The following is a 16,295-nucleotide window of genomic DNA, read 5'->3' as shown; positions in this document are numbered from 1 at the left end:
AGAGTGCAAATCACACTCTGCTTCTGAGTTGGGTTGTGAACTCTCTGCCATTCACAGTTGTTGTGGAATTATTTGCTTGGTCCACATTGTGTGTTTAGTCAATGAGTGTGTGACTCTGTTATGCAGCACATTCAGTCCTGCGGCCCACCCACGTGAGAACTCATGAAGCAGTTGCAGTAGTGTTTTTTTGCAGTTGAATATTAATCTTCATAATTAAATATCTGGATTTTTTTCACAATTTGATTATGTAATTGAATTTGAAGTCAGGAAATCAGCAGGAAATCAACACATGTGACGGGTAAAGCAGCAATACAGCGTCAGAGGCCTAGAAGGTATTATTTGGTTTTCAGAATCAGAAATTTGATTTCTATACTGTTTCTCCAGCCAAGAATATAGACTAAGATAATAACAATACATATAGATATACAAAATATATGTATGGGTAAGTGTATACAATATAGTGAAAAAATATGTGCATCATAATACAATAAATAAAAACATATAATATTACAGTGTATACAACAGAAGTAGTTTTGTTTCAAGATGGGCAGATTGCCAAATCATAGAAACCTGGAAGTAATGGTAGAAACTTCCCCAAAATACGGAACCCTGTGAAATAGGTTTCACAACATGAAGAGTTCCCCAGGGTTATAAGGTGATACTTCTTTATTCAGCTGCACTGTGCCTTCCCCAAGTAGGCTACTTTGGAATATTTATCAGATTTATCTGATCACTTATATAAACCAAAGTGTCGTGGAAGACCTGAAGATCCACTCGGCCATAAGAGCATTAAGCTGTGAACTTTTATTCTAACAGCTTTTAAAATTCTATGTGTTTGACTGGGAGTCATTGGGAGTCGACAATAAAAGAATATTGGACGTGATATGTACAGTTTATAAATAGTATGACATAATCTTTGACAGTCTTATGATAGTTTTGATGATAGTTTATGATGGTTTTGATGCATGCTAGCCCAATTGTTTCCATGCCAACAGTGATAATATTAAAGCTCATGTAAATATCTGAAGGAATTTGCATCCTTGTTGTCTTCACTATGTCAGCCACAGACTTCACTGTGTTTAGCTGCGAGTGTGCAGTGCTGGGTGTTGCATAAATGTGTGTATCACAGGGCTCATGAGAATTTTAACTGGCAGACTCTAGCGGGTGTATAATGTTATTGGGGTCTGCTAACATGCATGATGGCATGATTTATGGCTATACAGAGTTTTTCTTTTTTTAAAAACCTTGTAAAAACACTTGTTACCTCACTATAAAAATACATATACTAATATAGTAAGGCCTTAAAATCAGCAACAACTTTATTGCATCTCTGCTACTGTTCTTTCCTGCTAAGAGATTCCAGGTCTTCCAAGCTTTCCTCTACTGACCCTCATGCGGGGTTGCATAGTTTGAATCCACATGCTCTTAAGATTCCTCTGAGTCAATAGGGTGAGTGAGGGGCTCAGCTGCTGGTCGCTGCTGCCCATCTGTCTTTCTGTCTGCGAGTTCTCGTCAGGGTCAGGTCTGGGTCATCTCGAAAGACTTGCTTCAATACTCTCAATGGGATCGTATGTCCACATAGAGGGGGAAATTATGTGATTGCATTTGCTGGGGGTAGAAGAGAAAAGGTGTGGTTTTTGCCCTTGAAGAACAAAGACTCCAACACCTGGTCTATCTGTGTGGGAAATACATGAACTTCTTCTGAATTATATAAGCAGTGTGAACATGCCAGCCAGCTGTGACCATGCTACTGCTGGTCAATCACCTAAGCACCTTTATCTTCTTTGTAGATATATCTAGGTTTGGTTAACATTCACAGTTCACAAGAAGCAGTATTGATAGCTGAATCTGGTGACAGTTTACTCAACGGTTATATTTTTCGACGCTCTCAATTGTATTTTCTAGTTTTTTAGTTGTTGTCGTCATTGCTGTAGTATTTGCGCAGTGTATACTGTAATTTCCCCCTGTAAATAGTAAGCACATACTTTATGTTTTATGTGCATACTGTTGGAATAAGAAATACTATATTGATGAGGAATTTTGGATGCAGAGAGTTTAGGTGCTTTGCCACTACACACCAATAAACCAGCGGGACCGTATTCACTGACTGGAATTCAAACCTCCCTTCCAGAAAACTGTGCAGCATTTAGTGGCTTCAGACATTTTGCATGTGTTGTCGATTTAAATATTAGATTGTCATTTTTGCTCATCAGTCTACGCTGAATAACCCGCAACCAAATAGTAAAAACTTCCCCTAAAAATCCACGGAAGTCTCTTATTTACTTAAGTGTTTAGACCATTAATTCAATTTTTTTGTAGAAGCCCCTTTGGCAGCACTGAAGTCTTGGCAGATCCTCTCTAGCTCTGTTGGACTGAATGGTGTCTCTGAACTGCCATCTTCTCCACAGATGTTCTGTCGAGTTATGTCTGGGCTTGAGACGCTCAAGGATAGTCAGACACTGCCGCGGTTTATTGGCTGCATGCTTCGGGCCATTGCAGGTCATGATGGTGATTTAATCCATTAGAATGAAATCTACAAAACAATAAAGTGTGTAAAAAACTGAAGGGGGCTGTAAACTTTCAGAAACCACTGTATGTGGGAAACGGGTATCGTTGACTTTCCACTGAAGCCATTCTTCCTCTGATAAACATGTCAGCAGTAACATTTTAACACTCTGCCTTCTTTGGACATTGTATCTCCTCCAAACATTTTCCATCCTTGGCCTGTTTTGCCCTTTGTGGAATCTTCTGGGCTGGTGTTGATATTCATCAAAACTTTTCTCACACTGTTTTTTATAACTACTCCCCTTTTCACAGACATCATTTAAACCTGCCCCTTTCATAACTGCTTCGTAAGAGGCCCTGACTGTCTCTTGGCACTGTGTGGGAGGGTGATTGAGGATGAGGGAGCATTGAGGATGCTCAGTGGTTTGGAATCCTCGCTGTGTGAGTAACAGTGCGGATGTGAGAGCCGTCACCGTGGCTGATTTACACCTGTGTTTGGGCCCAGGAGGGAGAGAGGGCAGAACTGTGTGTGTGGTGGTTTACTGGAAGAGGAGGCTCCTGTGGTGGGCTACAGAGGGAAACACCTCGGTTTTGCCTGGAAAGACTTGTCATCCTGCTTTTTAGGAGGATGTGGATTGTTGTTCTGTGAAAACCACTTTCCATTGTTTACTTCAGATGCATGTTCTCTTCTCTCTGTTGCACTTTGCTTTTCTCATGAATAGCCTTGCTTATGTGCATAAACAAGGCAAATATTAAAAGTTTATCAATCAATCAAACTTATAAACTTTAAAAAAATATAAATAATATTAATATAATAATCAAAATGCAATTCAAAGTGGTAACAAGTGATAAAACATAGGATTTTAAAAATGAATTAAAAAACGAGTTAATGCATAACAAAGTAATCAATATAGAAAAGTCAACAATAAAAGAAAGTAATTCTATAAATAAAAAATAAAAATATAATAAAAATATGATTAGATAAAACTGGATAAGTCAATGCTCTGATTAGGCTGCATGATTAAAAATCTTACAGATGTTATCTTTGTCTCCACCAACGTAGTAATGCTTTCATATTTGTTTGTTTATGTGTCTGTTGTTTAGCAGGATTATGAAATATCTATAAAATTGATTACCACAAAACCTGGTGGAAGGATGTGGTATGGGTAAGAGCCCATTCAATTTTGGTGCGGATCTGGATGAGGGGAAATCCAGGATTTTCCATTCTTTTTCTTTAACATTGCGATATGGGTATTTTGTTTTTCAAAATTTTGTAAAATACAAATCTGGATCAAGTGAATTTAAATGTGGTTTCACAAAGGGACTGCTGGGCTTTGGTGGAAGAGTGAGCTCTCCAAGTGGCATTCTAGTTTATTTATAAGGAATCTGTAATGAAGTATCTGTCTTGCTGTGTATAGACACAGTTTCACCACAGAGCATCTACTTACTGCAGTAAAAATGATGCAACAGCATCAGCTGGATGGCATCTAGTAATTGTTTGTTTTCTGTCATAAGCAGCTTAGCAAGAGGATTATCAGTCACTACAAGTAATGTTTTTGTGTTACAGCTAGAGTGAGGGCCTGTGTCTTATCTGACAAGCCAGAGCAGAGCGGTTGAGTCTGGGGATGCAACTAATAACTATTTTATTTTCTGATTCATATGAGAATTATTTTCTGATTCATATGAGAATTATTTTCCTGGTTAATCAGTTATTTGTTTATTCTATTAAATTTCAAAAGATAGTTAGAAAGAAATACACCATAATAACTTGGATTTAAGGGAGAAATGATTTGATTTTGGAGGTCACTGATCGAGGCCACTGTGACATTAAGCCTTACAAAATATTGTCAATACCTTTTTATTAAATTTCTTTACTTCATATTATGAGTCTGAGCAGACAGATATAGATAGATAGATATAAACTGTCACTGGATCGGCAGGTGGAGGTATACAACCGCCAGCCCTTAATTCTAATCTTGGGGTGACAAAACATGAGAGAGTTCTTATTGTAGCGTCAAGAAAACAAACCCTTATTCAATTAACTGCCGGTATTGATTCCACCCAAAGTGGAAATAGATCCCATTATATTTGTATTTGTGCCGGAATACTCCAAGATGTGTTTTGCAACACAGGACAGCAGGACCGGACATATGAAAACAGAGCATTTCCCAAAAGCCACCTCTCTGGGGATTAACCAAATAACAGCTCTATTTTTAGGTTGCTCTCTCACAGTTAGATGGCAGTTGTGAAATTCAAAAGCGGATGCAGATGAATGTTTACCTGGTGCTGATTGACAGCAGTGTTTGTCTAAGAAGCTCAACAACTCCAGAGGTGTATGGATGCCATTTGCACAAGTGATGAAAATAAAATGTATTAGTTTGTAAGTAGCTTAAAATCAATAAATCATTCTAATTGTAAACAGAAAAGCTGAACTCTTGTGTGTGTGTAAAGTCTCTGTCTTTCATACTTCAGTCATATTTACTTGTATTTACTTGAGTCAGTTTAGACGTTTCTCTGTGTTAGATGACAGGCACCATTTATTTAAAGTGTCAGGTTGTTAAGGATTGGCTTCCTTTGTTGACATACTCTGGAATTGTCTCCAGTGGAGCCCAACCATTACTGACTTTTTAAATCCAACGCTCAGAGCAGCTTTTGGGATTTTAGTGTCAGTCTGTCGACTATTTCAATGACTATCAAGATGGATTGCCTCTTAAATTTGATTTTAATAACTTTGCTAAATCCCTCACTTATGATTCTGGTCAGGAAATTAATATGTCCAATTCTGTGGTTTATGACCAAATGCCTGAAAATGGGATGATATTCCCATTAGCATTAGATATGTTTTGTGTTGAGCTGCTGCTTTATAACGAGGAGGTCCTGAATTTCTGTTAACGAAGTTATGTGCTGTCCAAGACACTTAACAATTGAACTTTTCACTGCAGACTTATGAACAATGAGCTGCAATAGCAATATTGTTTCCAGATTACAACAAAAGTATCTTTGGGAATTCTGTAGTGCAGTTTGCCAACAAGTGTGTGTGTGTGTGTGTGTGTGTGTGTGTGTGCCGTCATGGGTAAATCTTCAGGATAAATCTGCAGCGAGCCAACATCAGCAGTTAATATACCCAGCGTCTCTGAGGACTGCTTCATTAACGAAGAGTTTTACTGACGTGTTTATTTTTGTGATTTCATTTTCCCCTTTCAGTCACTCATTATTTCATCCCTCTTATTTTATTTCTCTCCTCTGGCCTGGCTCTTATCAATTATGCATCTATTAATAGGCTCACTTCCACTTCCCACTGTGGCTCAGCTCGTCCTGTAAACGCACACAGCAGGGGTGCGTGCATGTGTGTGTAACCCCGCAGATGACAGGTCGCAGACCTGGCGTTACCCTCCAGGCCTCCCTGTCTGTTGCATCCCTGCTTCTTTACATGTTTTATCCCATCTGTCAAACCAGCTGTCTCTCTATCTGTCCTTCCTGTCCTGCCTCTGTCTGCTGCAGGTAGAGTCCTTCACTCCAGTGATATCTGCTGAGGATGTAGGTTACCCAGCGACACTGGCATTTAGAGGGACGTCCGGATTAGCGAGGCTTATGTCTACCTGCTGTTCTCTCTGGGCCTCTCATCGTAGGCACATTGCTACTTGCCTCACAGATGTCGTCGGAGAATCTGTCGTCATCTAATTAATGTTGGTGAAAGGTGGAGTTGCAAAGTACATATATGGTGAATAAATTGTTTGTATAGAGGATTAATGTGGTGTGACTCTCCCTCCCTATAAATAAATACAATTTAATTCTGGCACACTGGGTCCTGCAGGGCTTAAGTAAAGCAGTAAAGCACTCACATCAAGTCAATGGTATTGTTTGATTAAGCAAAGTGTGATTTTGACTCCTTTGTTTCAAGCACAACTATGAGACCGATCCATCCGTCCCTTTGTCTTTCTGTCCTCCTGCAGAGTTTATTAGGATGATTCATTGTCTCCCACTCCATGTCCAGGATTAATTGAAATGGTCGTTTACTATTCCACATGTGACCCTCCAAACTGTGTTTGTGTGTGTGTGACAGAGACGGGGAGAGTGAGGGAGGAATGTGTGAGTGGCGACTGATAGTGCCTCCTCTCCCTGTTAATGGGTCAGAGAGAGACAAAGAGCTGCTGTGTGTGCATGGGAACCAGAGGGGAGAGATGGGAGGAGGACAAAGAGGTGGAAGAGGTGTGAAGACACGGAAGTGTATGGGAGAACAATTCAGGGCTGCTACTAATGATTTTAGATATTATGAATGAACTGTTTTAGAGTTTTATTCCATAAAAACATGTCACAATTCTTCAGAAACAACAATGCCTTCTTATTGCATTTTCTTTCTCAGTAAATGTTAATATTTGGAATATAGTGGTTTTCCTACAGTGTCGTATTGTATGGATAATAATATTAATAATAATAATAATAATAACAATAATAATGTATAATTCGAAGTTTTTGCCCCTGTCCATTGGTTGCTTTGTTTATCAGCAGGATTAGGCAGAAACTACTTAATGATTTTTCATGAATCTTAGTGGAGCGATGAGACAGGGCCCGTACATTTTTAGGCAGATCTGAACAAAGGGGCAGATCACTTTTCTTAACATTGTCAGGTAGGGCTTTTTTTTTATGTATTCACAAATTTCCAAGGCAATAATTCAAGGCTATGGACATAATCTGGCGACTGATATTTGAGTTCAAGGAGACTGTTGGGGGGGTATGTGCTCTCTGTTGTGCCATTCTACTTTCTTTATTTGTTTGTGTTATTTTATATAACTACATCCTATTCCCTTTGCAATAGAGACCTGACCAAAATGACAACATTAACAGTTATATAGTCATATAAAAGCACACACCTTTAATTTACAACATTCACACACTGCACCATTAAGAAGAACGCTTCACTGTTTATTGCACGTCATATCATTTGTGTCAATAAAACAAGTGCATTTTCATCCCTGAACACAGGAAACATTGTCAAACACCATCTCTCAAACAGGCATCATGCTTGTTTCAACAAGGTGCTGGTATGCCAGACATGTGCTGCAAAATAGCTCTGCTCATCAAACTCTATTGTGATATGATTTGCAGTCGGGATATGGCTATTTTCTGTGTCTCTGTGCAGGCATGACACACTGCTGTGTATCTGCTATCAGCCTGTGTGACCCCCTTCCCTTGGTTGTAGTAATAACGGGGACCCTGGCAGACAGAGGATGAGATTACTGGCTCCCATCTTTACTGACACATCTGAGGTCATGATGAAGGCCGAGACAAACAAACACAAAGCAACAATGTAGACTAACACTCTCTGCTACTTTCCTCAAAAAAGTCCTGCACGATATTATAACTGGAGATTTATGGTGAGGTGGTTGCTCCATCTAGTGGCCATTTGTTGTCCCTACTCTTTGAGAGTAGTGTCCAGTGAGCCACATTATCTACTCTGATTTTGGTGCTGTTCTGTAAAACAGTAATGATAAGTAATTAATTACTATTTAAATTAATTAAATAATTTCTTATTATTTGTTGGAGTCTCCACAAATGTAAGGAATGACACAGTTATAGGTTTGTACCAGCACAGTCAGGGAATTTCTTTTTCAAGCTCGTGAAATATTAAAACTGTTTTAGCACGGCCTTGTCATTTTGCTGGATAGCCATAATAACAGTGCAGGGGTCATACTGGTTAACACTGTGTTGTAGCGTCAGGTGAAAGAGGGTGGAGCACCGTGAGCCTCGAAAGCAGGAACAGAAACCCGAGTTTCAGGTCTGTTCAGGTGAGCTGATACACCTGCTGTGCATGTGTCTTCCTGAGTGGGAGGAGTCAGCGAGCGTGCACTGTAATAACAGCGTGGGTGTGCCTGCTGCTGCTGCTGTGTGTGTGGACCCATGTTTTTGTTGCAGGAAGGAAGTCATCTGGTAAGTCCCTGACAAGCTTTTGTGTCATACTCCTGGTTGCATTTAATAAACGGTGTTAACATATCTTCTTCATTTATTAAATCAGGATGAATCTGCTCTATTCAGTCACCAACGGTGCCTGAACAGATGAGTTTCTTTTCATTGGTGCACAGGTCTTTGTGTGGTCCGAGGAATGTTTGCGAGGCCTTGTTATTCTTATTCATTATTGTGGAGGGGAGGGGGCTGGGAGACCACCTTCACCTGTACCACAGAGGATCAATCAGAGCTGTTGGCAGATTGATCCTCAGGTGTAAAAGGCAGCAGCCAGAGACGAACCATTCTGGTTTTAACATATTTTAATACATTTTTAAACAAAACTCTCCACAATACAACTGTATGTGTCAGCTGGACGTCTTGCTTCCAGCTCAGTCTCTGTCCGTCACTGCTGCGTGTCTGTGCGTGTGTGTGTGTGTTTTAAACCTGAGGATCAATCAGCTAACAGCTCTCACCTGCTCTGATTAATCCTCTGTGGTGCAGGTGGAGATCTTCTCCCAGCCCCCTCACCTCCACAATTATATATTGATTAACATCCCACCTATCACAACTACATTGTAGATGACATCAGAATAACATTTGTTTGAGATCCAGTGTGTCAGATTTAAGCGAAAGGGATCTATTGGCAGAAATTGACTATAAAATAATCCTAGTGATGTTTTCACTGGTGTGTTTCACCTGAACTGCATGAATTATTGTTTTCTTTCCCCTAGAATGGACCCTTTATGTTTACATCAGGAGAGGGTCCTCTCGTTATAGAGTTTGTTTTTTACAGTCGTCCAAATTGTCTGGAAGGGGGGGTACTTAACTGCAACATGAAACTTCACCACTTAATGTCACTAAATTCTACACACTGAACCTTTCAAGTGAAAACCACTCAGCTGAGCCAGTGGTGTGAGCAGTGGTGGTCAGAGCCATTGCAAAGTCTCAAAGCTATTTTGACAAATCCACAAGCATCTCTTAAAACCCTCTGTAATAAATATCTAGTTCTCATGAGACTTGTAGTGCATCATATTAGATGTATTCAGAACTCAGACTCATATTTTCCCATATCAGTGAGCTCTGAGTTCCTCAAATACATCTTTCCATTCCTTGTAAATGTTGCGCTGAATCTTCTCTTGAATGTGATGTTTGTTTAACAAGGAAACACTCCCTGTGTGTTGTGGTGATTGTCAGGAGAGAGCGATTTCAGATGTTTTAGGGTCTCGGGAATAACTGGTTGACGTAAACACTGATTTATGCCTGTGTGTATGTGCATCTGTGAGCGAGAGAGAAGAAAACACCCATATATACACATAAGCAGATGTATTTTATGTGGAAAGCCGTGATGCTTCAGCGCAGCACGTGGCAGCGTGCTGATTCTGTCTGAGCTGTCAAAACAATCCCACCTGAGATGGAGAGAAGAGAGATCACTTTTCCCATTTCTCTATTAACCTCTCATTTTGAACTTTCCTTCGTCATGGCTTAACAGCGTTCAGTGATATTCCACATTTGCTCCCCTAATCTGTTTCCACATGTTTTTTACTTGTATGCGTGTACTTCTTCCTATTGCTCATCGTCATTACTGCTCCTCACGCAGTAAGTCAGTCCAGGAACACTGGGCCATGCCAGCTACCGCCACGACTTAGTTTAAGCAGCTCCAATCCCTTGTAAAGCTAACGATTATTAGCAGGAATTCGCGTGGCACACGCCTGAAAACACAACCCTGTCCTGCCAGCGTCACGCACATTACACTTAATAGGAATCGACATGGTGACATCTTGGCAGTGCTGGCCGCGGCAGGAGAAAGACATTATTCAACAATGCGTTTTTCCACAGAAGAAACAGAAAAGGCAAAGGGCTGCCCAATGCAGCTGGCATCAGGAGGATTTTTCGGTATTTCCATCTCAAAATGTCATGTGGATGATCATTCCCCTCGACCACAGTTTAATACACTGCAATTATGCACAGCCCATTGAAATGTAGTTCCACTGTGCGTCTGAGTGTAAATGAGTGTTCGCTTTTACCACAGTTGGATCAGCTGAAATTATACTCTTACGATTGTGTCATGTATGGTTGTGTGCATGTGGCTGTAACTCTATCTACGTCTGTCTGTCTGACTTTGCACTTTGTGGTCGCTACAAGCCAATATGATGTAGAGTAGCTGAAATACAAATTGATTTTACATCCAATCTGTCTTCACAGCTACTCCATACCATCAACCCAAAGCTGAAGCCCACCAGTCGGGCTCGAAGTAGCAGAGAACATTGTTTTCCATAAAAGGAGAAACTTTATGAATTCTTCCAAAAACCCACATGCACGTGCACGTCTCTTCTTCTTTCTGTGTTGCTCAAACTCCTGCTTTCCCTTTCCAAACTCCATCACAGCATAAATACGGATGCCTCTTTTTATGGACGTATGTTTGCTTTTTGTAATCATCGCCGTAATAGCACAGAAGCTCATGTGAAAACAAGTCAGTGCACCCTTCAACATGAAAGTGAAAGATGTTGGATTTTTTATAGGATTCTGAAGTAGTAGGCAGCAGGCTCAGATAAAGGGATGGGTCTCCGTAAGTGGATAATAACTGGAGATCTAAATATTTTTCTTGTATTTTTTTGCATTTACCACATCACTTTCTACCATATTGGATTCAACCCTAACTCTAATCCAAGTACGAAAAACTTGGTGCCACAACCAGAAATAGGGTGTGGCATTAGCTGTAGCCATGAAATGAAAATGATATTCAGACGTTACAAAGTGTGACTTCTGGAGGTCAAATAGCTGACGATCATAAAGATCCATGAAAACAAAAGCACACTGGTCATTAAAACCTAATCTCCTTTATTTCACAAAAGACTAAAATCACTGCAGGGTGAAAGCTGCACAGAGTTGCAACAGACAGTTTGGAATTGGTAACGTGAGCAGGTGTCACACAGGCCGAATAGCTCCATCATCTGACCAAGGACCAGTGTAGATAAACTCATTAGACTGGAGTGAATCCGCAGACACTGGAGCTGGAGCACAGCTTTGGAGCAAACTGGTCCTTAGAGCTGTAACCAGATCAGGTGTGACAGAGGTGGCTTTGGATGTGAGTCTGTCGTGTGATGAGGCGGATCGGTGTCAGTCTCGGTGGCCTAGTAAAAGCTGTACTTCCTGTCACTCGATGTGGGACAGTCCCGAACAGAGTCCAACACGCCAACAGCACCCCGGGGAGGTTTTGGTAGCGCTGAATGGCAGAGTCGACCTCTGCCGTGTCATCGGTAGCACGTCCTGTCCAGGTGCAGATGGAGGTAGCATGAATGCAGAACCAATTCCGCCCAGTAAAACCATGTGAACGCTTCGGAGTGTGACGTGTTTTTCTACTTGTTTCTTTTCCTAATGAGGCTCTTGTTGCCTTTTGGCCACTTGCTGCGATCCCTCCACTGTCAAATCCATTCTTGGGAGGAAGGAAGAAGCAAAAGATTCAAGAGTAAAACTGATACAAGGTTGTAAACTTGAAGGTTTGAAATTGTTGATACGGTCTAATGTGAATCTGTTGTTTCTCTCACTAACTGCATCAAGATCCAGCTGAGAGTCAGACAGGATGGATTTGTTTTTGATAAAAAGAAGATGAATAACAGTCTTCTGCACCTCCCTGGTTTCATCTGTCCACAAATCAATCATTCCCTTCGAGCTATTTTCTCTGTAAACATTGATTTGACCTCAGCTTTTGCTCTCTGAACAACACTTTGCGGACACAGACAGCGTCTCCTGAGACACAAACATACAGGTCTTTGTTTGGGAGAAGAGCTTAAAGTTGTGTCCCAGCAGGGATTTCAGCTTGACTACTCCCTGCAGTACTAAAAGCTCCCACTAGATAGCGGCAGAAGTATATTAACAGGTCAAACTGCACTGGGGTAGACGGAGGAATATCTCAGAAGAATTAAAGGTATCCCATCTCTCGTCCACATGGCAAAGTGTCCCTTTTACTCCCTGAGCATCTGATATTGTGTGAGCTGCACAAACCCAGTTAGAGCATTCTGACAGCGGGGAATGTTTCTTTAATTCTGACTCTTATGATCCTCCTGGGTCATGTAAAAAAAAGTCCCAGGTGCTCCCGTCTCTGCAACATGCTTCCTGGCCCTCAGAAAGCTCCCCAAATGGAAAGATGGATCCTTCCACAGATTGGGGATTATGTGGTCATTCTTCTTTGAATTCAACAAAGAGCTAAAAGACCAATATTACAGCACGGCATACCTTAATAGTATCCATGCCCCCCCCCCCCCCCCCCCCCCCTCCTTTCATTCCTGCTTCCCTTGTCTTTCCTTAAGTCTGTCGTTTCAATCACAAAGTTTTATGACAAAACCGTGCCGTAGCCCTCTCTCTGTGAAACACTGAACTGATTTAGCATGGGTCATTTCTCTTGGCATGAACCCACTGGCTGTTACGTTGGGTCCCCTGTTCAATCTGGGCTGCTGGAGAGATTTTGTGGTCATAGCTCGAGGCGCCACTGCCCTTCTCTGCTGGTCCTCTTAACCTATTTTATTGAAGTACACAACAGGGTTGAACAGCACCACACTCCCCATTTCAGCAGGTTTTTCATTTGTACTTTATGCTTGTGCAAAGCTCGGGCAGACAACTGACAAATCTGGCCTACAAATTGGTGCTGGCGTGACATAGGAGCAGGATTTGGAATTCGTCTCCCAGATCGCCTCTCGTTGGAAAATCAATCCCTTCTTAAGCACTCTTTTGATGAATGCACCATATTTTGTACATCTCAATCCAGGAGAAAAATATTCTTCTTCTGATATGCTCTCAGTGGCTTGCTTACCTGCTCACTCAGGCATCTTAAGGACTGTATTGGCGAGATGTTTTTTCCACAAGGCTCCACCTGGGGTCTGTTTGGCCCTGAGGTGAATTCACATCACAGTATGTCAGACAGGCGTGGTGGCGCTTTCGTTACATAGGCAAATTATGACTGATTTGAGCTTCGACCTGTGTGTGTTGCGGGGCAACGCGCCAGGATTACAGTCACTCCTGTGCAGCTGTCACTGCGGGGGCTGAGTGAGACATTCTTTACAGAAAATAGGTTTTGAAGGATTTTCTGATGCACCTGAAGTCAAAACAGTTGTGTGTGTGTGTGAGGCTGACACCACCTAACCACTGACGGGGGTCCTAATGAGCTGGAAGAGCGCAGGCGTCTCGGGCTTCCCTGTCTCCGGCCGAGTGGTTCTGTGTCAGAATAACCATAATGCACTGTGACTCAATCTCTGCTCTGAGCCAGCTTTTATACGCTGAGCAACATGGGAGACACAGAATGCAGCTCATGTCACTGCTGTTGTTTCTTTTGAGCATTGTCAGTGAAGTGAACTTCTAATGGGACCCTCAAGGCCCTACAGTTTAGGTTACTGAGTTTGATTGGGCCACGAGTCATGGCAGCTGACATATAATGGATCATTTAGCTGCACGCTGAATATGTCTGAAAGGATCCTACATAATTGTTTTTCATTCTCCTTTTTCTAGATTTAACTGTCAGGATTTAGCTGGACTCAGGGATTGTTCACGTTTCTAGTGGCCTTTTTAAAACAGCAACTATAAATGTATGTGTGTATACATGTTATTGAGTGGGAAGATGTGGGTTGATTAAAGGTTCTCAGAGTTTTGCCTGAGTCAAGGCCAGGGAAGATTTCTTGAGGCTGAGGTCATCCACTGAGAATGGTCGGTCCCTTATACACAGATTAGGTAATAGTGCTTAGTAGCCATATTATACCAAAGCTGATCCAGTTATGAGGTTGTTTCTAATCTGTACTCAACTTGCACTTGCTTGAGTTCAACATGTCTTGTTTTAAAATGCAGCAGTGGTCAGCAACTGGGTTAAAGTGTGGGTTAAAATCAGCGCCAATCATTTTGATGATAATTCTTTTTTTTATTTCACCATATTGGACTGACACAGACATTCACGGGTGTCGCAAGCATGGCAACAACATTCATAGAATCACTCACTCTTTAACAATTTGTCTGTAAAAGCACAATGTTGTTGTTGTTGCAGTGCTTTATACCGAGCTAATTTTGTTTCACACACCTCTGAAAGAGCCAACATGCAAAGTATGAAAAAATAATACCAGTTGAGTAAATCATGCAACTTATATAGAAGCAACACACGTGAACAGTAATAAAGTAAATTCAGTTTAATTTTATGAAAGCAATGACTGTAAAATAAACATTTGTAACTTCACTCTGCATCATAGACTGGTAATAAAAAGATCTGCACAAAACGTCCGGCACACAAAAAATAAAAAGTGACAGCATATTGTGGAACTGTTTGTGGACGACTCACTACGGACAAGGAATAATTCTAAAGTAGCTCACAAGTAAACAGCCCAATCTAAACAGGCAGGTTTACAATGGGCACTGCACAAGTTAAAATTATGTTTCATTTGCTTTCAAAGCCGTGTTGTTTATTAAACCACTGAGTTCTAGTGCTTTGTTGGGTTAATTGAAGGACTGTCTGCCTCTTCTATGCAAATTAATGCATATAAACAGCTAATAATCACATTAGTGTGTTTCAGGATTTTATTGTACGCTATTAAATGTGTGTGTGTCTGCACATGTTCATCCACTTCAGGGGGGAGAGTTCAATGAGCCACGGACTTTGTATGTGTGTTCTACATCCCCTCTCTTCCTGTTCCTGCTCTATCTGGCTTTCCAGTTGAGCGCCGTTATTTACGAAGCGATGCTTTTCCACGCCTGCTTGATTTTTCACAGGTCTGTTGCTCTCAGATGCTTACTTTCCCCTCGGTGGATAAAGTTCCCCTTGTTTCCGCTGGAAGCCGAATAAAGTGTGGGATAGCTGCGAGTGCGTGTTGCATGTGTGTCTGAGTGCGTGTTTAGTTTGGCTCATGTACAAAGCATGATGTTCATCAGCTTGGGAAAAAGAGTGTTGGGTTGTAAACACCCAGAGCCAACTGTGAATGTACTGTCAAAACACACACACACACTCTCTCAGTGAATCATTCACTGTCCATTGTTGGTTCACCTGCGCACAAATTCATATAGAGTATTTGCTCATATGGGAGATATTCATAACCATGGCTACGAGTAGCTACACTACCCTATAACGCACACTCAACCATAGACACACACAACGCAGTAGCTGACTGACACACACGTGCGTGCGGCCATTCTGCAATTTGACAAGTAGCCTCTAAAATCTTGTTCTCTTGCAGGGCTCCATGGCATAAATCCCATCCTCACATCCAGCTACTCCCAGGGGAAAGCTGTTGAGAAGCCCACTACTCTGACGCCCTGCTGTCATTTTCCACAGCCTGAGGGGAAGCAGGAAGTAGCCGGCAGGAGCCATGCCTGCCCTGGCCACCGGAGCCGGCCACGAGCCAGGTACGTACCCCTCGGCCAGGAACACAAGCTGTAATTCAAGTTTTTGTGCACATAACACAAAACCAGTAAAATGTGCTCCCAGCAAAAAATGCTTAAAGAGTCCAGTGTTTAAGATTTAGGTGAAAGGGATCTATTGGCAGAAATTTAATGTAGAATAATCCTCATGATGTTTTCACTAGTTTGTTTCATCTAAATCGTAAGAATTGTAGTTTTCTTTACCCCAGAAAAGGCCCTTTATATTTAAATACTTTATATTTACATCGGGGGGGTCCTCTCCGCCATCTTTTTTACATTAGTCCAGACTGGACAAACTAAACACCTTTTGAGTTTTTATAAAAACTGAAGGTTTCCACAGGGTTTTTTTCGTGTTTAGAAGGAGAGGGTGAGGTGAGGGGTGTTCAACTGCAACATTTCACCACTAGATATCACAAAATTCTACACACTGTACCTTTAAGTATTTATATTCTGTAAATCAC

At 41.4% G+C, this 16,295-nt stretch overlaps 1 protein-coding gene across 10 annotated transcripts in view; it reads left to right on the top strand.

Annotated features, from left to right (window-relative positions):
- mpp7a (MAGUK p55 scaffold protein 7a) overlaps positions 1–16,295 on the top strand; it is a 132,545-nt gene that overhangs the window by 17,550 nt on the left and 98,700 nt on the right. For 8 of the 10 annotated variants that reach the window (XM_069512552.1, XM_069512550.1, XM_069512547.1 and 5 more), the window contains exon 2: positions 15,651–15,819. In XM_069512552.1, coding sequence (XP_069368653.1) covers positions 15,783–15,819 — 37 coding nt within the window. In that variant the 5' untranslated portion in view covers positions 15,651–15,782. Of the gene's footprint in view, positions 1–8,297; positions 8,434–15,650; positions 15,820–16,295 lie in introns of those variants that run through there. The other 2 variants (XM_069512548.1, XM_020087865.2) reach the window with 2 other exon arrangements.

This window comes from Paralichthys olivaceus, chromosome 17 (assembly GCF_024713975.1).
Source record: "Paralichthys olivaceus isolate ysfri-2021 chromosome 17, ASM2471397v2, whole genome shotgun sequence".
NCBI lineage: Eukaryota > Metazoa > Chordata > Actinopteri > Pleuronectiformes > Paralichthyidae > Paralichthys > Paralichthys olivaceus.
Note: the sequence above shows the minus strand (reverse complement) of the source record. Positions and strands in the feature narration are given on the sequence as shown.